The sequence below is a fragment of the Bubalus bubalis genome, chromosome 2, assembly GCF_019923935.1.
Source record: "Bubalus bubalis isolate 160015118507 breed Murrah chromosome 2, NDDB_SH_1, whole genome shotgun sequence".
NCBI lineage: Eukaryota > Metazoa > Chordata > Mammalia > Artiodactyla > Bovidae > Bubalus > Bubalus bubalis.
In genome coordinates this window covers 38,757,118-38,784,928 of record NC_059158.1, presented here as the reverse complement: position 1 = coordinate 38,784,928, position 27,811 = coordinate 38,757,118, and the positions used below count along the sequence as shown (strand labels likewise).

General features: G+C 55.5%; 1 protein-coding gene across 2 annotated transcripts in view; it reads right to left on the bottom strand.

The window, feature by feature from the left end:
- Positions 1–2,436: 2,436 nt before the first annotated feature.
- KCNK5 (potassium two pore domain channel subfamily K member 5) overlaps positions 2,437–27,811 on the bottom strand; it is a 40,596-nt gene continuing 15,221 nt past the window's right edge. For both annotated transcript variants that reach the window (XM_006074729.4, XM_006074730.4), the window contains exons 2-5: positions 9,251–9,362; positions 7,897–8,063; positions 7,402–7,570; positions 2,437–4,998 (exon numbers count right to left, since the gene is read on the bottom strand). In XM_006074729.4, the coding sequence (XP_006074791.1) occupies positions 4,139–4,998; positions 7,402–7,570; positions 7,897–8,063; positions 9,251–9,362 (1,308 nt within the window). In that variant the 3' untranslated portion in view covers positions 2,437–4,138. The remainder of the gene's footprint in view (positions 4,999–7,401; positions 7,571–7,896; positions 8,064–9,250; positions 9,363–27,811) is intronic.

Genomic DNA, 27,811 nt, shown 5'->3' with positions numbered 1-27,811 from the left:
CGATCCCTGGGTAGAAGAGATCCCCTTGAGGAGGAAATGGCAACCCACTCCAATATTCTTGCCTGGAAAATCCCATGGACAGAGGGAGCCTGGTGGGCTATGGTCCATTGGGTTGCAAAGAGTCAAACACGACTGAAGCGACTTAGCACACACGTGCACAATAGTTGCTTGAGTTTGTGAAAAATCCTGTATTTGCCTCAGTCTCCTCATTTGTAAAATGAGGTTAATGATAATACTACTTATTGTGAGGACTGAAAGATATATGATAGAAGAGACAAGATTTTAAGAGTCTTGGGGGTATGGAGAGGACAGAAATACCAAGCACAGACCATGAAAAACAGCCAGAAATGAGAGCAAGGGGAACTCGACAGTAGGCTCCATGAATGGGATTTCTGTTCATGGTACACGCTGGAGTTTTCCAGGTGCCCGGGACACAGCCTGGTCCAGGATGGGTGTTCAGTGAGCACTAGTTGGAGGAATGAATACAGAGTCCAGGTGTTGCTGCTGGACAGTGGGGTGCTGGCTCAGAACTAGGGTGGGAAGGCTTTTGCGAGTGGGTAGGGGAAGATCCAGGCCTGGAGGGCTGCTGGGAGTGAGCGTGTCTGCTCCAGAACCCGTAAAACTGAGGGTTTGACAATGCACCCCCATAATCCTGCTCGGGTTATGGATGCAGTGTTAAGAGGGGGATTTCCCTCCCAGGATCCTCTCAGCTTCTAAACCACGTGCTCCACCTACTATCCCCCAGGAGTTCATGGGCACAATGGCAGGTGTGTGGGCTCACCCCTCCTCCACACAGGGTACCCCTCCTCGGCCCTTGATGTTTCAGGAATCCCTCCTGGACCCCACCCTCGGCTCCAGCTGCTGTCCCCCACTTCCTGTTGCTAGAAAGCTCCACTCAGAAAGCTCTTGACTCATCTCGACTAGTCACAGTGGCCCAAGACCACAACTCCGCTCCTTCTGTCATCTGTGAGCAGCTCTACAAAGCTGATGGGTCAAGTCATGCTCTGAGAGCCTTTGTGTCCTTCACCGCAAAGGGGGCTAAAAGCCCTGTGCAATGGGAGTGCTTGGAGCCACTTGGGTTGCGGGTGGGGGAGCTTTGTGAGATGGCCACGTGCTAAGGTAGTAAATAAAATTGTCATTGGGTTGGCCAGAAAGTTTGTTTGGGTTTTTCCAATATGTTGAGGCTGTAAGGGCCTATAGCAAACCAGAGACGTTTGGGTGGGTGTGTGTGTGTGTGTGTGTGAGAGAGAGAGAGAGAGAGGGAGGGAGAGGGAGGGAGGGAGGGAGGTGGAGAGATGCTTTGGCAAAGGGATGGATGGTATCAAATCGTTGCAGAACCCGCTGATATTTTAAAGACATATGATCCTCTATAAACACAGTCACACCCTCATGAAAAATGCACTTCACTCCTGAAATCACAGAACTTTCCATTTTTCCCAACAGATTCAAACTTCTAATGAATGTCCTGTGCAGTGTGGGAAGGGGACCAGTCTCAAAACCACTGGGACCACAAAGTCTGCAAATCCTCCTCCTTAAAGCCGCGGTCTCTAACCTTGTTGACACCATGAGCATGGGAGACAATTTTTCCATGGACCTGGGGGGTGGGGGGATGGTTTGGGGATGATTCAAGTGTATTACATATATCGTGCACTTTATTTCTATTATTCTTCTTACATCAACTCAGATCATCAGACATCAGATTCCAGAAGGTGGGGACCCCTGTCTTAAAGGATGCAGATGGGCCCAGCTGAGCCTGTCCTCCTGAGCTCAGAAGGCTGGCATCAGACATCAGATTCCAGAAGGTGGGGACCCCTGTCTTAAAGGATGCAGATGGGCCCAGCTGAGCCTGTCCTCCTGAGCTCAGAAGGCCTGGTCTCCAGGGTCCTTCCTGAGCTCCCCTACCTGGACACCCTTTCAGGGGACGCCAGACAAGCAATGACAAAGCAGGTGATTGCTCTCTTCTGGTCCTGGGGGCTGCATGGGTTTGAACCCAGGCTCACCATCTATGCAGATTTGCCCAAGTCACCTCCTGGGCCCATTTCCTTGCCTGTAAAATGGGGATGTAATCCCTACCTCATGGGACTGTTGTGTAAAGTGTGCAGAACGGGGCCTGGCAGACTGGCGACACCAGCCAGCCACAATCCCCCCTATTCCTCTCCCCTGGTTCCTGACTCCTTCCTGGTTCTTGGACCCCTTCTGAGAGGCTCTTCCCCGTCCTCATTTGGACCTGTCAGCTGTCACCTCCTCCACGAGGCCTGCCCTGACCACATCTTAAGTAGCCTGCCCCTTCTCCACCTCCCCACCTCTTTGATTAGTTTGCTCCCTTCCTGACTACTCCAGTTCTCCCCTTGACCTCCAGGCTGCCCTTAGTCCCCCCTGTTCCGATCCCTCCTGGACTGCCCCCCACCTTGTCCCCGCAGCACACACCAGGCTGGCTTGTCCATCTCACATTTTATTGTAAAAATGTTAAAATAAATTACATTTTACATCATTTCCAGTATGTACATACAGTGTGTGTGATTCCAGGACAGCCAGTGACACCCCAGCCAAGTGGGGTCAGGACACTAAGACGAACTCGTTAAAACATTTCACAGAAAGACAGAAGGCCGCTCCTTCCCACCCCAATGCCAGGCCAGCACACCCCTGGGTGAGGGGCCGAGTGGGGTGTGGATACCCACGCCCATCACCTTCACTGCTGCGGGTGGGCGGGGTTCCGGCCCTCTCTGGCCCCACACCACTGGAGAGGGGCCTGAGGGGCAGAGGGGGTGTTCAGGTGACACCCAGCATGCAGTCGCCTGCGACCGATGCCCTCTCCCTATTCTGACACCATGACCTTGGCTGAGGTCACCGAGAAAGGTCCGATTGGGTTAAGGGGTAGGAGAGCGAACACCAGACATCCCGATCCTTGGGACCCCACTCTTTCACCTTTCCTCCCTGCTCTGGTTCTGAAGCCAACAAGAGATGTCAGGTATTAAAAAAACAGCAGTTCATTTAACAAAAGAACAAAATGAAACATGCAGGGCAGAGGCGGCTGGCCCTAGGGTGCATATCTCGGAGAATCCAAGAATGCTGCCAGTCCCTCACCAAAAACAGTCTGTATACAGTTTCACATTATCTTTTTGCTCCCCCCATCGCAAATCCTTTTCTTTCTCTCACACACACATGCACGCACATGCATGCATACACACACAGCAGCTGGAGGGAGGAGCTGGATTCACATATCTAGCCATTCCCCACTTGCGAGCCAAGAGCGATCCGGGGAGAGGCGAGGCCCTTCTTCTCAGGGAACAGGGAATGAGGAGCCGGCGGGGCAAGAGCCGGGGCAGAATAAGCCCAGTTCTGCAACTCCTGGAGCCCCAGCCTCTCTTTCGCTGCTTTCAGCTGCCTGCTGTTGCTTGGCCGAAGGGTGACTGAGGGAACGGGGCGCTGGGCTGGGCTCCATCCCACTAAGTCCACAAGTGGGACCGTGGGCCATGCTTGGGACTTGCCATTATCAGGAGTGTTTCAGCATCTGCCTTGTTAGCTCCCCACCCCCTTCCCTAGAAAGACTCTTCCCTCCTGAGGTTTGCAGCAGGGGGTGCCAGCCAGGCGGACGAGGTGGGACTGGGGGACGGTTAAACATGAACCCCAGGCAGGGCCCCGAGGTGCTAAAGTGCCCAGCCCCCCACCCCAGGTTCTCACACCACTCTCACTCTCTCTCTGAAATGCCTGTCTCAGTGCCAGGCACACAGGAGCCCGTTAATACTGGTGAATTCACATGGCCAAGGCCCCCGACCCAAGAGAGCCGTGTGACAGTCTTAACCGAACGATAGGACGATGACCCCCGCGGATGCAGGCCTTGCTGGGAGCGGCCCTGCCAGCCCACGTGTCTGTGAACCATCAGATATGTCAGCCACGCTCGGGACGGATGCCTCCCGCTACCGGGGCACCCATTCTGCTGGGGAACAGAGGCCTGTCCTGGGCGCCGTGTCTGACCTGTGGCATCTAGCTGCAGGGGATGAAGGTGAGGGCGGCCCCTGGCCCCCCACTCCCAGTTCCAGGGCTGCGCCCCCCACCAGGGGCCAGGGTCCCAGCCATGGCAGGATGCCCTAGGTTGAGAATAGAAGCCTTGGAAGCGGGGTGGGGAGCCGGCCCCACCTCACGTGCCTTCGGGGCACTTTGCCTTATTGTATTCGTTCATCAGCTGTTCGTAAGGCACGGAGAGCTCCGACTCTGTGCTGGTGAAGGTGGACTCGTCCGAGGAGGGGAACTCGCCCAGGTTCAGGGGCGCCTCGGCTGTGGCCCCCTCCTGGGGCCTCTCCTCGCTGGCCAGGTTGTCCTCCAGTGAGGACTTGGAGGTGTCCTCGTCCAACAGGCCAGCCTCCTCATTCGCAAAAGTGATGTCGGCATTCTGGAAGATCAGTGGGTGGTAGTCCTGGGCATCCCATGGCTCGCCCTCCTCGCTGATGCGGTCCAGCTGGTTAATGAACACCTCGGAGGTGGGGGAGCCCTCCTCAGGGGGTCCAGCCCTGGCCTCCTCTCCACTGGGCCGCGACACGTGTCCTTTGCTCCGCAGCGTCTGGGACACCTCTTCCAAGCTGGGCACTTGGCTCTTGGAGTAGACCACCAAGGGGGTTAGGGAGGCAGGCAGGGCTGGCAGCCCACCCCTGGGGGGCCCCGGCCCCGGGCCCCGCTCCCCACCGCCACCTGTCTTCATGGCCTTCTTCCCAATCTGCTTGATGAGGTCGTTGTAAGTCTCCTCCTTTTTGGACAGGAAGCTGAAGATGTTGACGTCCTTGGACGCCGCACCGCTCGCCACCTGCAGGGCCTTCCTGGAGTGTGGGGAGCTCTCGAAGGACTCTTTTCGCCGCCGCCGCCGCTTCTTAATGGCCTTATGCACCTCCACAAACATGCTCACCTTCCAGTTGACAAACAGTGACAGCCAGGCCAGTCCCAGGTAGATCCAGAGCTCCACGAAGTAGCGGTACAGGGCGTGGTAGTTGGCGCTGGGGTTCACACCTGCGGGCAGGTCAGGAAGCCCAGAGGATCAGGAGAGGGCCAGCGGGGACCCAGAGACACACAGGGGGCCAAAGCCGTGTCACCCGAGAGCAGACGCAGCTCGAGAACACAGAGCAGGGATGGGGACACGCCAGGATAAAGAAAGGATGCCTGTGCAGGATGCTGACACCCTGTCACCCTGAAGGACCTTGGCCTGGCCACCGTGTGCCTGTCCTGGACCCCAGCCTGGCCTTCCTGCACTGTCGGAAGTCAGGAGAGTGGCTCCCTGGGGTGTGGGAGGTTCGAGGGGGAGGGGCTTGGGGGGAGGGTGGAGACAAGCCAGCACCCAGCTCAGGAACTAAGCCATGAACCTTGGCCTTGCAATGATTCACCAACACACTGATTCACAACACTGTTTTGTGTACTCTTTGGGTGTATGTGTTACAGTTCCATTAAAAAGCTAGATAGGAATTAAGTGAGAGGGAAGCTGGCATCCTCCTGCTGGGCATGGACTCACTCATTTAGCATAAGTGAGGCTGGCGGAGCGGCCTGGGATGTCCAAGAGCACAGGTCCTGGCAAGAATATTCTAGACAGTCTTGATTGTCCTTCTGCTGATGTCTGGTTGGCCTCCTGGCTTCCTGTTTCTACCCTCCTCCTGTGGCCTGTAGGGCTCTGCCCTCTCCATGCCCTCTCCTTCGAGGCCAGGCTCCAGACACCTGCCCCAGGGAGCCCTCCCGGGTTACCCCGCACAGCTCTGGCCACTCCCCTACCCTCCAGGATCGTGGAGATCTCACCTTACATTTCCAGGCATGTTGATCCATATTATTATCTATCCTATGTCCCCCTTCCCACCCTGAAACTGGGAGTAACTTGTACAAGTTAACTGCAGGAAGGGGGCCATTTCTAGAGTGGGGCTCCCTTAGGGCAAGGACTATAAACCCCTCATCAGACTGGAGGGGGTCTGAAGGCAAGGGGCTATCTCCCCAGCAGACAGGAGGTGCTGTTGATCTTGCTTAGGGCTCTGGTCATAAGCAGGTTATGATGATAACCAGGGCCCTACCCTCTGCACACGTGCAGAGCAACTCATCTAATTGTTTAACACCCTGTGATTGGTGGGCGCTATTCCTTTTTTTTTTTTAACCAATTTTACAGATGGGGAAACTGAGGCAGGGGTCTGGCATCTTGCTGGAGCTAAGAAAGTATAATTAAAACATTTTTCTGTGCTTCCCTAATGCAAAGGCTTCTCCTTAGCCTGCTCTGGGCTGCATCAGCCAGACAAAGACAGGATTGTGCCTCCGTCTAAATTTATCTCCCAGGGCAGCAGGCTCAGATCGGCTGGTGTCAGTGCAGCGTGCAGGCCTCCCTTGCTTCTCTCACCCACTCAGCCGCCCAGTCCCAGCATTCCAAGTCTCCATTTACAATGGGGCGGGAGGGCAGTGGCCTGTCCCTGCTTCCAAGGAAGGGGGCGGGGAGAGATCAGAGGTCCTGGGGCAGAGGTAGGGGTCAGCGGCCAGGGCAGCAGGCACCGGGCAAGCAAGGGCAAGCAAACACGGGCTCAGTAAAGGCGAACGGGGCTTTTTCAGGAAGATTAAGAATCAAGATGTGCAGCCTACAGGCACAAGGACATAAGTGGCTGACAAAGGGGCCAAAGAATCTTATCGCTGCCTGTATTAAGGAGGGGATGGGTGGGAGGGAGAGTCTGGGCCAAAGGGAGTGGGGCAGCTTGGGAGGAGGTCTTTCTTGTCTTTTAAGCTGCCTGTGGCAAGAGCCAAGTTTCTGGCCTCTGAGTCAAGTCTCCAACAGCGCCCTCATCACCTGTGAGCGATGGAAGGAGACAGCTGTGATGCGGAGCAGCCCCGACTCAGCCCACAGGTCCTGTCTCTACCCCACAGCACACCTAAGCCCCTAAGCTCAGACGACGGGGGAGAAGAGAGGAAGAGACCAGACACAAAACACGAAGAGAGAAGGAGAGAAAAGCCACCTTCTAAGAAAGGAAAGGGCCTTCCCAGGTGGCGCTAGTGGTAAAGAACCCGCCTGCCAGTGCAGGAGACATAAGACTTGGGTTCCATCCCTGGGTTGGGAAGATCCCCTGGAGGACAGCATGGCAACCCATTCCAGTATTCTTGCCTGGAGAATCCCATGGACAGAGGGAGCCAGGCGGGCGACAGTCCACAGGGTCACAGAGTCAGATAAGACTGAAGGAACTCAGCACACATGCAAGAAAGGAAAAGGGAAAATGCCTGCAATGATTCTCTGTCTTGGTTTCCTCCTATAAGCGGCAGGGCCGGGTCAGGACCCCACTGGATGGAGACCCAGGACACTGGATGCCTACCGGGGCCCCCGGTCAAGGTCAGCTGAGCTGAAACTGGAGGAGAAGCAGAGGAAGAGAGGGCAGGGAGGCAGAGGCAAGGGGCAGGACTCACCGGCCACAAAGTCGCCAAAGCCGATGGTGGAGATGGTGATGAAGGAGTAGTAGAGGCCCTCGATGTAGTCCCACTCCTCCGTCACCATGAACACGAAGGGCGGGATCACCAGGTGGACCAGCACTCCCCACAGGATGAAGATGGCTGTGCATGTGATCTGCGCCTTGCGCTGAGAGATGGGCAGGGAGACCAAGTCAGACAACGTGCAGTGGGGAGACCGGGGGAACCCAGCAGAGCACCCAGAGTGCGCCGAGGAGATAGCCATAAGGGAGGCCAGCTGGGCGCCGGGCCTGCGAGGAGGCTCACTGCCCAGGGAAGGAGGGGGGTTAGCGACGTTCCCAGCCTCACCTGGGAGGGCAGGGGGCTCTGAAACAGCTTGCTTGCCATCTGTCCCGACACTTCCGTATCGGGACCCAGGGATCCTTCCCACCCCAACCACAGTCACTTGCCAGGGTCCTCCCCATCTCTGCCCAGGACCCAGGGATGGGGACATACCAGGCTCACGCCTCTCTTGGTGAGGAACTGGCCCAACCTCTTGGCACGTCCCCCGAAGAACTTGCCCAGGGCACTGATCCACGTCAGACAGAGCGGCACCCCAAAGAGGCCATAGAAGACACAGAAGAGGCGTCCGGCGGGAGTCTTGGGGGCCACGTTGCCGTAACCTGAGGAAGAAGAAGAGAGTGAGGCCAACAGGGACACATCGGGGTGATGGACCCAGACTCAGGGTGGCCCTCACCTCCACCCCACCCCCCACACACACACAGCTGGAGGAAAGCCCATTCTCAAAAATCACTTGACACTGATCTAATATCAATACCTAAGAAATGAAATTTTCCTTGACCATGCTATGATCTTGATCATTCACAGCAAATGATGGTATGGGCTACGCCTTCTCCATCAGCCTGGGAGCTCCCTGAAGGTGGACTAAGCCTCCACTGTTAGTAAGTCCTGTCCTAGTCTGCATGGCACCCTTGTGCAAATTAGAAGGCACAAGTCAATAGCTTCCCTGGGTAGACACTCCAGAAGCACTGTAGTAGATGGTCTCCGAAGATGGCCATTCATTTCTTTTCTTTAAAAACAATCATTTATTTTATTTTTGACTGTGCTGGGTCTTTGTTGCTGTGCACAGGCTTTCTCTAGTGCGGAGAGCAGGGGCTACTCTCTAGGTGCGGTGCGCAGGCTTCTCATCGCGATGGTTTCTCTTTTTGTGGAGCACAGGCTCAGTAGTTGTGGTGCATGGGCTTAGTTGCCCCGGGGCATGTGGGATCTTCCCTGACCAGGGATTGAACCATTGCAAGAAAGTGAAAGTGAAAGTCACTCAATTGTGTCCGACTCTCTGAGACCGCATGGACTGTAGCCTGCCCGGCTTCTCTGTCCACAGAATTCTCCAGGCCAGAATACTGGAGTGGGGAGCCGTTCCGTTCCCTTCTCCAGGGACCCCAACCCAGGTTTCCATCATTGCAGGCAGATGCTTTACTATCTGAGCCACCAGGAAATAAGTTATATTCTAAACCTCTAACTTCTGGGAAGGTTGGTTATCAGTCATAGATAACTACAGCAGACACCCAGATCGGTGAGAAAGCAGGGGCTGGGGCTTATGCAGTGACTAAACCTGCTTGACCTCCCGCGTGGCTCTGGCTCTGCTGTGTCGTTTCTACTCCAAGAGCCCAGGTCAGGACTTCTGGAAGAAAACAGTCTCCCACGCATGGCCAGTCACCAAGCACTTACTGAATCTCCAGGGGTGTGTCAAAAGGACAGCGTGCAACTGGCCCGATTTTAACCCCGACGAGGTCATGTGACCAGAGCTGGGGCATGGAAGAGGGTATCCTGAAGATCTCAGAAGGCTTACCGATGGTGGTGATGACTGTGGCTGCAAAAATCATTGCGTTGGGCCAGTTCCAGTTGTTGAAGGTCTGGTTCCCTGTGATGGCCACACCCTGTCCTGCAGCATCAGATACTATCTAAAAGGAGATATACAGTGAAGATCAGAGAGGAGGTCACACTTTATGAACCTCCTTATAAGTATTCTTATTAAATCATCACAATAAGAAAGTGGCAATTATTGTCTTCAATTTATAGGAGATGAAATATTTTATACAGGATCAGAGAGGTCAAGTGATTTGCCCAAGGACACACAGCTGGGAAGACTATGAATCCCAGTAAACTGAATTCAGTAGATCTGGAAGATGACAAGAGAATGTGCCTTTCTAACAAGTTTCCAGGTGATGCTGATGTTATGGCCCCAGGACCACACTTTGAGAACCGCGCCAGATTTATGCCCCTGAAAGAAGGCAGACATGATATAGAAAAGACAGAAGGACCTCCAGAGAAGTGTGCGATTTCGGGATTGGCCCTTCACACCCCGCCCCTCATTGTCAGGGCACTGGCTAAGGTCAGCTCAGAAGCTTGCGGACCCATCTTCCAGGGGCGGACCCATCAGCTGGCCTGGGCATCAAGGTGGTGTGTACTTTTCAGGCTGACTCAAAACCATCATATCAGTTCCCAAGAAGCTCCTGGCCACTTTGGAGAGCAGGTGAGAGGTCGCCTGGGGAGGTCCACTGGGAGGCCCGGGGAGAGGCCTTTATTATCTATTCCAGGAACACAGACAGCTGCCAAACCTGTCCACCTGGCCTCCACCCCATCCTTGAGGGTTGCCTCCATTCACTCCACCCACCATCAGTGGGGGCCGGGACCTCACAAGGCGGCTCCAAGGAAGTGCCAAGACCTGGGGTCCTGGCCCTGCCCCCAGGGAGAGGCCCGCGATGGACCATCCAGCCCAGAAACCAGGAACGCGACAGATTCCCCCTAGAAATCAAGCCTAGGACCGAGGAAAGACAGAGACAAACATGGGAGTAGGAAGGAGACAGAAAAACTGGAGTTCTAACCATGGCATGAGAAAAGAGGGAAGGGTGGGTTGTCCTGAAGGAGTGTGCCGTTTGCAGCGGCAGAGGCCAGTGTAAGTGGATCTGCAGACTTTGTCAAGAATTTTCCATGATGACATGCTCATCTGACAGGCTGTCAAACCACACGGCTCGCTGCCCTGCCTACCCCCTCCCCACCCACCCTGCTATTTCCTGCTCATTTCTCTGCAAAGTAGAAAGAGGGTGCCACGGAGCTGGCTGGGCGCTTTACGCCAGGACGTTCAGATAGGAAAGAGGCCAACTGGTCCATCCGGTTGTAGGTCAACTCAAAAGGTTTCCTAAGCCATGACATCTATGTTCTAAGCAGGAGAATGAAATGTCCCAGGGCCCGGGGTGTAAACAGATGGCAAGGAAAGCAGGATCACTCAGCTGCCTTTGGCTGCAGTCTTTACTATCTGAGATACCCATCTTATGGGGGTGGGGGGTGATGAGAGCAGCACCATCCTCAGGAAACACAGCCCGAGACGGTTGACACTGACCGGGAAATCACAGCATTGGAACCCCACCCCTGGTCAACCCCGTGGAGTCTCGGAGGAACAGGAGAGATGTCAGAAGTCGCCTCCCCACCTCCTTCTCACACAAAAGGGAAGGGTGGACTCTAGAAACTCCAAACTGAACTCTCGCTGACTCCTCTCTGGAGACAGCAGAGCACTTGGCAGATTCAAAGAGGAAGCGGTGGGCACTGGAAGCTGCTAGCACAGGTTCACCAGAGCAAGTCATGCTCAGCTAAGTGCATCTCCCACTCCAAAGAGACTGCAAAGCCTTGAAGTTCGGTGGAATGCAGTCAATCCAGATAGCAGCCAGGCAGCTGAACAGATGGGTGCAAAGATATTCGTGTGGAGAAGACAGAGAAATTGCAGGGAGGGACTGGGATTAATCCGGGTCCACATAAAGGCAGATAAACAATCCCAAGAAGTACTGATCATTATCAGTCTGGATCGAGGTCTCCATCATCATGCCAAAGGCCAGGCCCCTTGAATCTTTTAATCCACAGCACAGCAAGGACATAGATGGCTGACCAGTTTAATTTGCAAAGGATGCAAGCCTGGGAACAAGGCTGGGGTGGGAAGACAGCTGACACTGCATTGGCACCATCTGGACTGGAAAAATGGGCCCAGGGCTCCTCTGCTGGCTCAGCGGTGAAGAATCCACCTACCAACGCAGGAGACACGGGTTCAATCCCTGGTCTGGAATGATCCCACGTGTCACGGATCAATGAAGCCCTTGTAACACAACTACTGAGCCTGTGATCGAGAGCCTGGGACCCCCAACTACTGAGCCCACGTGCCCCAGCTACTGAAGCCCAAGAGCTCTAGAGCCTATGCTCCTCAACGAGAGAAGTTACCGCAAGGAGAAGCCCATGCACTGCATCTAGAGAGTCGCCCTTGCTCACCGGAACTCGAGACAGGCCCGCACAGAGACAGAAGGTCCAGCAGAGTCAAAATAAATAAATAAATAATCAATTTTTTTTTGAGTTGAGATCTAGCTTTTAAAAAAAAAAAAAAAAAAGGGCCCAAACTAACAAGATATGGCTGTCTTTTAAATTTTTCATGTCTTATACTTTGGGTTAGAAGAGACTGACCCAAAGGGTCAAAGAGAAAAGGCCTTGGGTTTTAGCTGACCACAAACCAACAAACACTAGGGTGGCTGCCAAAACAAAGAGAGGTAAATACAATCTCAGGCAGTGTCAACACCTTCTCTCTTCAGGGCTGGGAGGCAACCAGCCCCCTGTCCTCTGCACTCTGCTCCACTCTTGGCTGTTAGACTTCATGATATGCTAACCTAGGGGCCAAGGTCCTGGAGGGGACAGCTGTGAATGTGTTGGATAATGAGTTCCGCCAGAATGGACTGCCCTTGGTTAGGCATCCATTTCTGATCATGGGAAGCTTAGGCCCAGGAAGACCAGTGCACTTCAGGGATACTGAAGGTGTGACTGCAACAGCGTTTCTCGGGGGCGAGGCAGCACCCTCTAGGAATGTTTGCCAGTGCTGCCTGAGTGGGAGCCTCCTATGTGCTGGGCACTCACTGTTTGGGCACCAGGGGGAGACCTTCAAGAGAGGACAGTATCCCTGTCCGTCCCATGCTGCTGGCATGAAGTGGGCAGGGACCAGAGAGGTAAGACAGCCTGTGATGCTCAGGACAGCCCCACCCGCCATGCCCACATGTGACTCCGGAACCATTTAGTTAAGTGCTGGTGACTCCGTGGTAAAGAATTCACCTGCAGGAGACACAGATTCGATCCCTGGGTCGGGAAGATTCCCCTGGAGAAGGAAATGGCAACCCACTCCAGTATTCTTGTCTGGGAAATCCCATGGACAGAGGAGCCTGGTGGGCTATAGTCCATGGAGTTGCAAAAGAGCTGGACACGACTGAGCGACTAAACAACAATAACAAGGAAATGTCACATGTAAGAGCTGGCAAAACAGGGTAACCGAAGAAGGCATTATTGTTGGGAGCTTTGCAGCAGAAACGCTGGCTTCTTGCCCTTCACCCCACCGATGGTGTGTCCTTTGGGGCCTCCGTCCTGGGTTATCAGGGAGTCACAGCCCTGTGCACTGTCCCCTTCACCCCCATTATCTCTCCACGGTCACCCAGAGAGGGGCAGACAAATGGGGGCATTCCAAAGAGCCCTAAGCCCCCCAGGGCCAGAAGCGCCACTCACCCTTACAACAGTCCAATGGCAGCAGTTATGTCCACAGATCAGCTCAGGAGACAGAGGCTGAGAGCTTAACTGGCAGAACTGGGCCAGGTTCTAGACTTTCTCTTGCAAGTCAGCTGGGCTCCTCACCTCCCTCCCTTCCCTGCTTTCCCTGCTCCTGGACGGCCCAAGCTTCTCTGCCCAGGGTTTCCAAGCAGCTGGCCTGGGGATCAGCTTGGCTCCATCCCCATGCTGGGAGAGAGAGCAGGATTTCAGTGCTGCTGTGTGTCAGATGCCTCTTGCCGGGGCTTTTATACATATTCCCTGACTGGCTCGTCCCCGAATCTGCCAGGCATCACCTGACAGGTGAGGAAAGCGAGGCTCGGGGAGCAGAGGTCCGGATGTGAACTTGGGCAGCCTGCTCCCTGTTCCCACTATGAGTCACTGTGGCTCCAGTCGGAACATCTCACTGATTAAGGTCAGGGGCAGGGTCCCACAGGCTGGTGGGACCCTCTCCCCCAGAACAGAGAGGCTGACCCAGGATTGAGGTCATCTCTGGGTGAGGGGAGCCATTAGACACATCGTCTGGTCCTCCAGGGTTAGGGAAGTTGCTTTCTTGGGAGAAGATGGACCTTGTTCATGCACAAGATGATTTAACTTGGCTTCCAGATTCACACAAGACAATATTTTCATTTTCTACATCACCCTAGAGAACGATGGGAGAGGGGGATCCTGCAGACAGCCTGGGCCCGGCTCTGGTTTGAGGACAGAATGGAGCTCCACCCCCTCCCCCGCCTGTCATCCTTGCAAAGAAGTGGCTGTGATTTATTGGTGAGGGGTTGGTGGTTACCATGCACCAAACGTTGTGCTGAGCACTTTATGTGCCTCCAGCTCATTTAATGAGCAAAGAATCCTGCTGGGAAGTTACCATAATTTTTTTCATTTTGCAAACGAGGACCTGAGGCTGAGAGGTTAAGTAAGTAACCTGCTGCTGCTAAGTTGCTTCAGTCATGTCCGACTCTGTGCGACCCAACAGACGGCAGCCCACCAGGCTCCGCCATCCCTGGGATTCTCCAGGCAAGAGTACTGGAGTGGGGTGCCATTGCCTAAGGGATGCTAAAATCGAGGAAGCGGGGTGGGCGGGGGAGCCAGCCAGGATCTGGGTTCTGGCTGCAGGAAGGAGGCCGGTGCATACCTCCACCCCTTCGCACCACCTGGAAAAACAGTGCCCTAAAACCAGCCCATCCACTCAGACAGAGCTCTCAGGGAGGAGACATTCACGCCTCTGCCTAGGTTTCAAGCAACATGCTGCCCTGACTCCACCCTCCCAGAATCTCACTGTCCATGAAGTCTGGGTTCCCTATGGTACCTCATCCCCCAGGAATCCAGAGTTTCCTGTGCAGAGGTAGCTGCCAGGCACCCCCATCCAGGAGATGCACTCTGCAGAGTTCCAGAAAGGGCCCATCCTGCCCACCTGTGGACACGGGCAGCAGGGCTGAGGTCCAGCCTTCCCTTCATCAGGCCATAAGAGAACACTTTCGGGTGGCAGCCAGCCTGTGGATGGCGGCTACGGGGCCCCCACAGGGCTGCTCCCCACCCTGCCTCCAGCTCTGTATCAGGCCTCACACTAGGAGCACAGAGTCCCTTCCTGGCCACATAGAATCGGCCTCGAGGATGCTAGCCTCCGCTGGACCCACATGTCAGAGGCACCCAAGTGGTCGTCCCTCACCATCCCTGGCTGCATCCGTCCCTAACCCATTTTACCTCTGCTCACTTGGTTCCTCTGGCCTGCAAAGAGAACGAGGCCAATGGTCATGTGTTCACAGTGCGTGGAAGAGTAGGAAGAACATTTACTGTCTCTCACCGGCCCTCCTGGCTCCCCCAGCCACCTTGGGAGGTAGGCAGGGCATGGTTTATTACTCCTTATTTCATAGATTATGATAATTCGTATTTGAATAGTAGCTGATATTTGAGCACTTGTTTTATGACAACCACCAATCAAAGCATTTTAAATCAGCTCATTGAGTGTTTATAACCTTGTAAAGGAGGTTCTCTTCCCTCCATTTACAGCTGAGGCAAACACGGCGCAGAGGCTGAGTAACCTGCAAGGCAGTGGTGGAGCCAGAGCGTGGACCCAGGCTGTCTGGCTCTCAACCCCTCTTCTGTCCACAGACAGGGGTGATGGGTATAGGCTTCTCGGCTACAGCAGTGAACCCAGGTTTCTAGAACACAGCCAGGCAAATGCAAGGGAAATAGCCACAGGAATGTAGAGACTGACTCCCCTAGAAGGTAAGCTCCGTGAGGGCAGGGCTTTTATCTGCGGTGCACACATTTATTAAGTGAGTGAGTGAATGAATGAATGAGGGCATCTTCCGTGACCTTGACTGACTCCCTCTCCCATATCCTTCCTTCAACTCCTTCTCAGGGTTATTCTGCAGGCGGATCTCATAAACCACCCTGTGGATTATATTGTTCATCAGCAACAAGGCGCACAGCTTTATCTGGCAAGAGGGTGGGAAGCAGAGTCAAACCCCAGTACGAGTGGGGCTGGTGGGGTCAGGGGAGGGACGTAGAGCTGCTGGGACCACCAGCATCCAGGGGTGGAGGGATGGGGGCGGTCACCAGGTTGCGAGAACAGAGGACAGACCCTGGAGGCCAGGGGTTGGAAAAGGGGTCAGGTGAGGGGGGCACAAACAAAAGCCCCCTTGCCTAAGATGGCAGAGCAAGTGGCAGTGGGGCCGGGAGAGTTCCTGGAGTGACTAGAGGGACTGTCCTTCCTGCCGGAAGAGGGGGCCTACCCCCTCCGAAACTCTTCTGCGGGGCAGTGGGTGTGCGGAGAACAGGAAGAGGGCTATAAAAGAGGGCGATAGGGTTCTCCAACCAGATCCGTGCCCCCACCCTGGGCAGAGGCTCATGGACATGTGGGGCGGACCTGGGAGTTACTTGGTGGGCAGGGGGTCCTCTCTCAAGTGCTGGCACCAAGTTCCTGTGTAAATCACACACTATCAGCCTTAATTTCTCCATCGGTCAAAAACGGCATCCACTCTTGAACACACCCCGGAAGCCCTGAATAAAGGTAACTGCAGTCAGGGTTGCAACCACACGTTACACGTGGCCTTCAGGAAACCAGCCCCAGCAGTGACCTGACACCCTGGCAGGGGAGTCTGCGGGCCCACAAAGATAAATCAAAGGGCGTGGAATTTACGTCTCTGCACCTGGAGGCCAGGCCTGGATGAGATCAGCAGGTAGGGGCCCCTGGAGTCAGGAGGCCTGAGGGTCGGGGGTGTGTCCAGGCTCCCCCCAGGAAGCAGAGGCAGGGAAACAGAGGCACACCCAGGACGCACCACCACAGCCCTCAGACAGCCCATCTCTCTGGACCTCTGCCCTCTAGGGGCTCCCAGCCACCCTGGCCGGCCGCCTGCACAGCGGAGTAAGGACACACGCTGATCCCCCACCCTGTGCCCACTATGGTGGGGCGGAGGCCAGGCATGAGGGCTTCTCTGAACCCTAGTCTTAAAGCCCCAGTTAAGACATCCCCGGCTTCACTGTCAGCCCAATGCCCATCCACCCCCTGGTCTCTGGGCTGGGCTCTTCCTGTATATCCACGTCTGTCTGTACGTCCATCCTCAAGGAAGGGGGCTGGGGTGGGGTCACGACCCCACAGGGAGTTTGCAGCAGTGGGTCGGGGGGAGAGTCTTAACAGAACAGACAGAAGTGGGGATAAGTAAACCTATCATAGGTACTTTTCAGGCAAATAGATGCTGAACAAGTTGGGCTTGTTTAGAGCAATGCTTCTCACATTCTTTAACACTGCAAACTGATGAGCAGATAGAGGAGAGCAGGGGAGGACCCCGGAGCCCATGCAATGGGGCTCCCTACGGCAGCATGAGGAGGGGGAGAGGCCGGGGTTGGGGGGCGCAGTGGGTAGAGCTCGCCATCCAGCTGTGTGGCCAGCCCTCCCTGAGGTCTTTCAGGGACTGCCGGCAGACCTACATTATCAGTATCTTGGTGAGAAGGTGAGCACCTGTTAACCTCTCATTCCCAGGACAAATCAGAGGCGTGAAGACGATTATCTGAGCCCTCCATTATCTCCACTCCTCTCACTCGCTGGGCTCAGGCTGACTCAGCTCCTCAGTTCAGTTCAGTCGCCCAGTCGTGTCCGACTCTTTGCAACCCCATGGACTGCAGCATGCCAGGCCTCCCTGTCCATTGCCAACTCCCAGAGTTTACTCAAACTCATCTCCATCGAGTCGGTGATGCCATCCAACTATCTCCTCCTCTGTCATTCCCTTCTCCTCCTGCCTTCAATCCCTCCCAGCATCAGGGTCTTTTCCAATGAGTCAGTTCTTCGCATCAGGTGGCCAAAGTATTGGAGTTTCAGTTTCAGCATCAGTCCTTCCAATGAACACTCAGGACTGATCTCCTTTAGGATGGACTGGTTGGATCTCCTTGGAGTCCAAGGGACTCTCGAGTGTCTTCAACACCATGGTTCAAAAGCATCAAAAGCATCTTCCCCAACGGAGTGGGAGAGGGGCACTGGGCTAGTCTTCAGAGACAGTGGATGCCACCCAGCCCCTGGGGCAGGGGCTCTCCGCCCACGCAGTGGAACCACCTGGGAGTTTAAATAAACACAACACCTGGACCTCACTCACAGGTATTCCTTGGGGTTGACCTAGGTGCCCAGCAAGCAGTTAACAAGCTTCACGGGTGATTCGTCCCTTCATCTGCTAAGTGAGGGTGACGTGAGTGCGGGGCTCAGCCTTCCAGCTCCCCAGCCAGGAGGCAAGATGGGCAGGATCCTCGGTATTCCCCCGCCCCGCTCCCCGCAGCCCAGGTGACCAGGTGTGGCTCGGAGGGCAGGATTGGTTTAGGAGCTGGGCATTGGCAGGGGCCCAACGGCACCACCCTGACACCTGCCTCCCAGCTGTGGGCCCGGCTCCACCCGGCCCTGACTCTCCCAGGCGGAGAGCAGGTGTCTGTGGGGCGGGTGCAGGGATGTGGGGGCAGGGCCCCATCTTGTCTCTGTTAAGACTTGACCTGGGCCCTTGCAATGTGGACTTTGTAGACTTGTGTTTTGCTTATCTGTATTTTCACTTTTGCTCCAATCCTGCTTATCTGCTTTTTCAGTTTTGCTCCGACGCCTGTTGTTTAGTTGCTCAGTCATGTCCGACTCCTTGCGACCCCATCGACGGCAGCCTGCTAGGCTCCTCCGTCCATGGGATTTCCCAGGCAAGAATACTGGAGTGGCTTGCTATTTCCTACTCCAGGGGATCTTCCCAGACCAGGGGTTGAGCCTGAGTCTCCTGCATTGGAAGGCAGATTCTTTACCACTGAGTCACCAGGGAAGCCCGCTCCAGTGTCTACCCGAATACCTATCATGGTTTTAGTAGAAAGAAAGTGTTAGTCGCTCAGTCATGTCTGACTCTTTGTGACCCCATGGACTGTAGCCTGCCAGGCTCCTCTGTCCATGAAATTCTCCAGGTAAGAAATACAGGAGTGGGAAGCCATTCCCTTCTCCAGGGGATCTTCATGACTTGGGGATCAAACCCAGATCCCTGGCACAGCAGGCAGATTCTCTGCCATCTGAGCCACCAGGGGAGCCAAGAAGGAAAGACAAATTGCTGGAGACTTGGTTGGTACACTAGGAAGTTAATGTAGGGTCTGAAGACCTTGGTTCAGTTCAGGTCACTTACTGAGATTCTCCAGGAACCAAAGTTGGCCTAGGACCACAGGGGTCCCCCTGTCTAAGCAGGTAACACTTTTGTATAATTCGTATCTTCCTTTGTCCAGAACTATAACTTCTGAGCCTAGTTCAGTACCTCCCAAGCTCCACTCTCCCTGCACCACCCCCCCCCGCCCCCCCGGAAAAAATCCACAGCCCATTTGAGAAAATACATTTTCATTCTCAGGATTCAGCCTACTGGCCACCAGCTCCAGCTCTTCCCGAGGCCCCAGCAAGCCAGGCTGCTTGAGTCAGAAGCGAGTCTTATTCTTCACCCCACTTCCTTCCTCGATCCCCCCAGATCCCACTGCAGGATGAGGAAGGCGCCTCACTGCGCCTTGGTCCCTCAAGGACCGTGCCTGGTGCCAGCCAGGCTGCCCTCCCTCAGCCCAGGGAGGAAACAGCAACCAGAGGATGCCCTGGGGTACAAAATACAATCCCTCCCCAACCCCAGAAACCCACACATCCTCACCAGGCAAGGTGGAAAGAGGCACCCCACCCCACCCGCAACGCACCTCCCAAGGGGAGGGATCACCAGTACTGCTTCTTAACCAGGCTGCAGGTGGAGACCACCAGGGCGTGGGGGCAGCTTGGGGAAATACTCCTGCCTGGGTGCTCCCCTGGGAGATTCAGACAGAAATGGTCTGGGATGTGGACTGGGAACCAAGTTGCTGAAAAGCTGTCCCAGATAACTAATATCATGTGCAGTCCATTTCAAAACCACCGTCCTAGACCCAAACCATCCTGTCTTCTAGTTACGGGGAGGCCCAGTCCAGCCCACCCCAGGGGTCAGCACAGCAGTCAGGGATGGATGGCTGTCCTCCCATCTGCCCTCGGGTTTCCCCTGCAGGGCCATCTCTCAGCAGCTTGCAGAGCTCAGAGGCACTGCGAGGTCTCACGGTCGTGGGGAAAGCCCAGGCCAGAGGTAAGCGCGTTTTCAGCAGAAACCTGGGTTTCCGACTTTCTCAGGCCCGGGAGCCCGTCTGCTCTCAGGAGGGACAATGAAAACAAGGCAGGTGACCCTGCCCTCATTGTTCTCAGGCTGGGTCGGTAACACGCCTCCTCCTCCCCTGGGGCAGCTGGGCGCCTCTCCATGAGAGCGGAGGCCAGGGCAGAGCCCTGCAGGGATCGGCTGCCCCATGGAAGGCTGTGGGTTTGGCTAAAGCAAACAGACTAGGGCTGGAGGGGCCGGAGCTCAGGATGGGATGTCAGCAAGTGTTCTCAGGCACCTGGAGGGCTGAGCTGATGAGTGACACTGGAAATCCCGGTGTGAGCGGACACAGGGGACCTCCAGGGCCAGTTCTGGTCCCACAGCCGTGCTGCCCGAGAGCGACCCTGGGGAGTAGGAAAGAACCCCCTCCCACCCAAACAGAGACACCAGATGACCCGCAGAGCCATGTTCTCAGACTCCACTCCCTGCCTCATTTTCTGAAGGACTCGGGGCAGATGGCATGTCCAGTGAGGCTTAAGTGACAAGAAGGACACCCTTCACCCACCTGCAGCTTCCTGATCCCCAAATCACAACCACTGCTGTGCTCCGGGGTGGCTGTGACCTGGCTTATGGCCTTATGCTGGCATCTCTGCCCTGTCTGGGATGCTTGGCTTGGATTCATGACCAGGCCCCTTCCCTGCCCCCAGAATCCAGATCCTGGGGGTGTGGATGTCTTTCTACTTTGATGGATACCAAGAGACATCTCCCAACTTCTGGGCCAACAACTCAAAGGCAGGAAATTAGTCAGCCAGGACCCCTCCAACAGGCCCTCCTTCCCCACAGGGGTGTGGGTCACCAGGGAGCGAGAGGTCCCTGCGGCGGATTTGGCTCCTGGCTTATTCTTTCCAGGCAAGCTGACAAACCTTTCTGGGCCCCATTCAGCTCCTTTGTAACAAGGCTCTGGAGGCAGAGCCAGCATCCCCTTCCTTCTGGCCAAAACCCCATTCATCAGGTATCTTTCCTACCAGCAACTCCTCTGGCCCTAATTTCATTCGAGACTCAAGACCCTGTAGGCTAGGCAAGCAACGTGGATATTGTATTTCCATTTCGTAGCTGAGGAAACTGATCAGAGAGGGCTAGTGACACAGAAGAGGTCACACAGCAAGCTCACGACAAAGGACAGAGCAGAACCAGCCGAAAGCCCCCTGACTCTCAGTGGAGGGCCCTCTCTACCAAACAAGTAGACTATCCAGCTCGCCCCCCACCTGGGGTCAGGCTCAGAAATGCCAACCAAAGTGGAGCAAGGAAGGTGAGTGATGGGAGAGGGGCAGACACAGGTGATGGAGAGCTATAAAAGGGTGTGTAGTTTAATCCTGCGATTCTATCCGATGAGTGTTTGCTTGTGTCCCCCACCTCCTCCCCAGAGACACCTTTGGTTTACCCCAGCCTGGCAGCAGGATGGAAGGAGCAAGCAAGGGAAGTCACCAGCCCCTCGAGGTTTCTAAAAACAGTGCTCAAGCAGGCCACAAAGGAGGTCACAGGAACTGCTGATCCGCCGTCTCCCGGTCCTGGGACGATGACCTGACGGAGATCGGGCTCATCAGCAGCCCCTCCCTGTGCCAGCTTCCCTCCCCCGTCTTCACGGCAGCCTGGACAACACACACTGGGACAGCTAACCCACTGGGAAACCACATCCGTCAAGTCGGGACCCTCTGCAGGCAGCCCCGGGGCAGAGGAGCTAAGACTGGGCTTTGGCGCAGACACATGTGGCTTCAAGCCCTGGCTCCATGGCCCACCAGCGGGTCACCTGGGGCATGCCCTCTCACCAATCTGAGCTTCCCCTTCCACCTCTGGAAAGAGGGGGGCACCAAGACTCTCTTGGGTTGGGATGCAGATTACGTGAAATGATGTGTAGGGTGGTGCTGGGCATATAGGGCGTGTGCTGGGCAGAGAAGTAAACTGGGAAGAACAGGGGGCTGGTGAGGTCCTCTCCATTCCTGGGGTTTGTGCCCAGGGCACAGGGCCTCCAGAGCTGTAGACGCAGAGCTGGGCAGGGGTCACCAGGAACGCCCCCCTTCCTGGTGACCACTACCTGGAAGAAAGATCAGAACTTGGGACAGCACTTATCGCCCCACGCCCCAGGATGCTCTATTAGGATCTGCTGTCTGGTTGGTTAGACCATGAGCTCTGAAGGCTTTCAGAGAAAGAGGTTTCGCTCATTCCTCATTCCCAGAACCTGGCACTGGCAGGTACTCAGTATTGGCCAAACGAGGAACTCAGTCTCTGAGACGTACGCCTTCCAGGGCACAGAGGTGGATGCTGATGCTGTTATTTAACACAGGTTCTGGCTGGATGAGATGGGCAGTCCTGGCAGAGGTGGCCGGCCCAGGGTGATGGCTTTGTGTTTCTCTGCCCAGTGTGCCTGTCACCCCACCCCACCCCACCCCACCTGTCTGTAAGTCCGGAGCCCCCAGAGGTCCCAGCCCTGGTGACTCAGCTGCATGGCAGACTTTGGAACCATCAGGATTCCGGAGGGAAGAGGCGGGTGGTGATGAAGGGTGGGGGCCTGGAGGCAGGGGAGGGGGAAAAAAATGAAGCTCTGTTCCTCCTGGGATCCTGAGGACAAGGCTTCCCCGCAACCGACACCCCCGGATCCCCCTCTCCAGGAGATGAAAGCTGCCCCCACCAACCCCACATTCATGCCACCCAGGTATGCCCGTGCCCTTGGGAGAAGGATGTGGCTAACACCCTCACCTCTGGCCCTCAGAGGACCACACCCCAGACCCCCAGCAAACTGTCCCCACCCAGGGGCCCTGAGAGCGGTCTCTCCATCTGCCTCTCTTCCTTTCCCGGTCCCTTCGCTGTGGCCACAGCTCCGGGTAATAAGTAACTGCCCATCCTTGAAGTTTAGAGTTCTGACGATAAGGGATTATTAAGTCTACCCATTTATTATCATTTGTTTAAGATGACCAGGTGGTTAAACTGTAAACCTCTTCACTAATGAAAACAAGAAAAATCCAGAAAGATACTAGGCGGTGGTATTAGCCCTGCATGAGGAGTGGCAGCTGAGCCTCTCCATACCTATGAGGTCACCCTCCCCGTTGGTTTATTACAAACCACCCCTGTCCGCCCCAGCCAGGCCCTGCTGCCTCCACGCATGACCTGACCTGACCCTCTTCCCTCTCCACAAAGCCCCCTGCAGGAGCCCCGAGAGCCAGCCACCTGACACAAAACCCTTCCTTATTGTCTGCCTCCAACCTAAATCCCCCCACCGGCTGCAGTCCAAGCCCATTTCCTTCGGTTCAGTCTCCAGCTGGAGACGGACAACAGCTGGTCTCCATCGTCTCTGGAATAAATCGCACAAGGAACCACCAGCGTGCTGGCACAAGCGTTTTGGGGTGAGTGGTACTCTTTGCAGGGTGGGGGGCCTTCTGCCTCGATGGCTCTCACCGCCAGAAGACACAATGAGAGACCAGGGCCAAGCCCACGCTGCTGACAACCATGAGCATCCCTGGGCCGGATGCAAGGGGGCTGGATGCCCCGAGGTGCAGACTCCTCAAGCCCCCGGCCAGGCGGCCGAACACAGATATGGCACCACACCAGGTGAATCAGGGCTCCAGCCACCAAGGCCCCTATCTGGAGATCACAGGGATGAGAAATGAAAGAGACCCCCAAATAGGGGGAAAGGAACAGAGCCCGATACACGCAACCCGTGCCCTCCACCCCGGCCACTCCACCCACCCTTGCCTTTGCTGCCCAGCATAAAGCACAAAGGCGCAGCTACCTCTGCTTTTTCCACCCTGGGGGGACAGAACGCCGCCCCACTTCCGCCGCCCCATCGTGGGCTGACTGGGGCATGACCAGGGTAAAGCAACACAGAGCTGTTTTGTATGAAGGTATGGAAAAGTACAGCCAACCCTCTTCACACCTCTAGAGGCTGAGCTGAGGGGAGGGGTTGCGGTGGGGGTTAGGAAAACCTCCCGTCCTCTGACCTGGGGCCCAGGACCAGGGACAGGCGAGGACACAGGAAATGGAAACTCCCCCAGTGGTGCAGTGGGAGAACCCAGACTCTGAGACAGCCCCGTGGTGAGACACCGGGAGGCAAGAAGGACCGAGACCAGGCCACACGTTCTCTCGTTCTCCTTCACCAGGGCTGTGATTTTAAGCAAGGGCCTTTTCCAAGCCTGCTTAACCCCCCTAACACCCACCCAGGCTCTGGCAGCCCTTAACCTTCCTAGGATCGTGCAGGAACTTTTGACACCCAGGCCTGCACAGTATCAGCTGTTTCCCGGCCCTCCTCGTCATGACTTCAGTGTCTTGACTGATCCGATGAAGACCGTGCTGCCCCCTCTCGCCTCCCCCATCAATTCACACGGTTATGGGTCGAAAGGCTCAATAGACATGAACGTGATGAGCATGAAGCAGGTGTGCCAATAAAGCTGAAGACGCCCCCGACTTGGAACTCCTAGTTTCTAAATGCCTGCTGCTGTTGGCGGTAAGGCTTTCTTCCAGCCTCCCGGTGCATTGTGTGTGGCCAGGGGAGGCTCAAAGACAGGAAGGCAAATGCCAGCAGATTTCTAAGTCACGCAAGGGTCAGCGGGGGAGCGAGACCTGCTCCTCAAGTGGCTACATCCTGCCCCCCTGCAGAACTGAGTTTCTCATGAAATACTCTGAGTGGCAGCTGGCATGGCGACTTCTCAGGTCCGTCCAGGTCTGCTAAAGATGGCAGTCTCATCTGGGCCGCTTAGGTCTAAACTAGAGACCTAGCAGTGGGCTTCCAAGACACGGCCTGCCCTCTGCCCCATGGGTCACCTCCCAGAAACAGCAGGGTGACGTGAGGACCAGATGGAATGGGGCTCCTTTCACCCTTCCTCCCACTAGGAGGCCTTGAGCCATTCCCCTTTCTGGAGTTGTTCCCGCCCCTACGTTGTGGTTCAGTCACTAAGTTACAGCCGACCCTTCTCGACCCTAGACTACAGCACGCCAGGCTTCCCTGTCCTTCACACACGCCCAGTACACACGCCACAGCTGACCAGACACCAGCCCCCAGTGCCCGTACAGAACCAACCACCCAACCTAAGCTAACCCAAGAAGGGATGCGACCAGAGTCCCAGGCAATCTTTCCTCGCACTACACAGCTCAGGTCGATTGACTCCTTAAGTACTTGCTGAGCACAAAAGAAGAGACAACAATACACAGGCCCTTCCCAGTCGGACCTCGAATCTAAGGACAGACAGGCAGATGGGAGGTGTTACACGACATGGGAAGATGGCAGGAGGGAGCAGCAGGCAAGCCAAGGTGAGGCCGGCACAGTCCCTGCCAAACACACACTCATCTGAGTCTGGAGGGACGGAGCGGGCGGGACAGTCAACAGACCCTGGCAAACCCACGCTTTCCGTCAACCAGTCTGGGGGATGCTCACCTCCAAGGAGCTTGCAAGTGTCCTGCTGAGGGGGACGGGGCAACCTGCTCCATCTATGGGTTCTCGGCACATCACCCTCCCCGCTCCAAGGCTGCCGGCCAGCTCTGCCCTCACCCACCCCACAGCAGGACGGAATCTAATGAGACACCAAGAGAAGCCAATGTGCCCTTAGGAACCTCAACAGATTCCACTAGCATTCTAGCACTGCCCAGTAGGACTCTCTGTGCTGAGGGAACCCTGTGGCTACTGAGCCCTCGGACTGTGGGCAGTGTGATGGAGGAACTAAGTTCAAATTTTATTAATTCTGTTTTTTTTAAGTTTTGGGGCCATGCTGTGTGGCATGAGGAATCTTAGCTCCCTGACCAGGGATCGAACCCACACCCCATTCTGCACCGGAAGCACAGTCTTAGCTGCCAGGGAAGTCCCTAAATTTTATTAATTTTAATTAAAAACTAAACAGGTACAATAGTTAGTAACAACATGTTAAAACCGATTCGTGGCCTGTGAGTGGTGATTACCATACTAATGCAGTCAGACACAGCACATCTACTTAGGCAGGGAGGGCCTGCTTTCCTCCGGACCCCCAGGGCTCACAAGCCTTGGGTCACGGTCTGTAGTGTACTCTTGACTCTGAATGACATGCATGGTCGTGGGCTGTCCCAAATCTTTCCTTTGCCTGCGGTCCATCCCAAAAGGCAAGGGGGCAAAGTCTTCCTGGGCCCCAGTGGGAATTGTAAGAGCTGAATACACACTGAGGCCTTGGTCTCTGGAGCACCCCTTTCCTTGTAGGAGACACTGACCCCAACACAGGGGACAGCCCCTAGGACTCCCCCAGCTCTGCAAGCCTTCTCCCGGGGAACCATACTCTCTTCTTGGATGACTACCAGACTGTGTCCAATCTCAGACTTCTTGGTCTGCACACTGAAAGCCCGCCTGGTTTCCCCAGTCTTTGAGACCCTTCTCTTCAAAGTGGTCAACAGCCCTGCTGCCCAGGAAGTCAGCCCTCTGGCAGCTAAACTGAAAAACAATCACACATTGTTTAGCAATTTCAGAAGTGATACTGGTTTTCAGAGTGTGCGCCGTGGTTAAACCCATGTTTATTTGTGCTTTGTGTACCTCACGCATTAAAAATAGCCAGGGTAGAAGCGGCTGATGCATCTTACCCTTTCAGAAAATCCAATTTCTCACAGTACAATTGCAATACAACAGCATTTCAGAAAATTAGGGAGGCAGAGAAAGAAAAGGCATCAATAACCCTGTCTCCAATTCAGCGCTGCTCGCCTTCTGATTTCACATCGAGTTTCAGTGATTCAGCCCTAACTCGGCACCAACTCCGAAAACGAGTCTGGGCTGCCCTCACCCCGATCTCGTTTCTGTCTCACTTCCAGTCTGCCTCATGGCTCAGCCCCACCGAGAACACCAAATCGAAGCCCTGGAAACCCCCACCCCCCTATTCCAGGTCCCCAGCAGGTGCCCCTGCTGGTCTGTCTGAGGGTCTCCCACTCCCCAGGTCAGAGCCCACCGGGTCGCTCAATAAGCAGGGATCCAACTATAAGCAGAGGAGTGGGGTGGGGCAGGGAAGCGTGGCGGGGTGCTGGGGGTTGGGGAGTGGAGAGTGTGTGCACAGATAGAAACCAGCTTCGGGAAGGGAAAATTTTCAGACTTGTACACAATGACGCCAACACAGAGCAAGTAGGACAGGGGATCAGGCAGCTCTAGGCTCTGGGGCATTCCAAAAAGAGCGGGCGTGCCCGTTCACTGAAACCTGTGAACTCTGAACCCCTGGCTTGGTGGAGGCGGGCACTGTTTAGAGCAGGACTCAAAAGTGCCCCCCCAGGCCTCCCACGTGACTTGGAAGTTGCCCCGGCACAGGCCTGGGGAGCCAGCTCTGGGTCCAGACCCGCACACCTAGGGTGCGGAGGGGGCAGGGCGTGGGGGAGGGGGACTGACGCACTTCTCCAGGCAACCTGTGGACCTACCCCAACAGAGGACAGAGTGCCCCGCTCAGGTGCATTGTGCACAGCAGCAGGGTGGGGTGGGGGTAGGGGGCCGTCCCAGAGTTCTTGCGGGGTCAGGGTAGAATCTGGCCAGGCACGGCCCCCTCTGGAAGGACAGGAGTTTTCCAGATTGGAGGTGGGCTCTGATGGCCCTACCTTTGGGATGTGGGGACTGGGAGACAGAGGCCAAAGGAGAGGGAGATATGGCATCGTGGCTCGGATGTCCATTAATCATTACCCTCTCACAAAGCGAGAGTTCAGATCCAGTGGGGCACAGCCTGATGGGAGGGGGGAAGGGGTGCAGACAAGGCACAACCCCAGAGCAATGCGCTCTAATGTGCGGGCAAGGAGGTGCTCAGAAAATGAGGGGGCTCAATAGAAGGCAACCCTCAAGGTCAGGGGAGCCCTCCCTGGCATCTCCCCCCAACCCCCACCTACAGCAACATTTCAACCTTGGAGCAAATGAAAGGCTGCTGCACCTGCATAATCCTTCATACACATCGCAGGGCCTTAGGTAGGTAGGTAGGTAAGTCATGTACAGCTCTTGTGACCTCATGGACTGTAGCCCATCAGACTCCTCTGTCCATGGGATTCTCCAGGCACGAATACTGGAGTGGGTTGCCATTTCCTTCTCCAGGGATCTTCCCGACCCAGGGATGGAACCTGAGTCTACCACATTGCAAGCAGATTCCACCAACTGAGCCACCAGGCCTGGCCCAACCTCAAAGGCAAGGCTAATGTCTAAATATGGCTCATAATTCCCACAAACCTTGAACTAG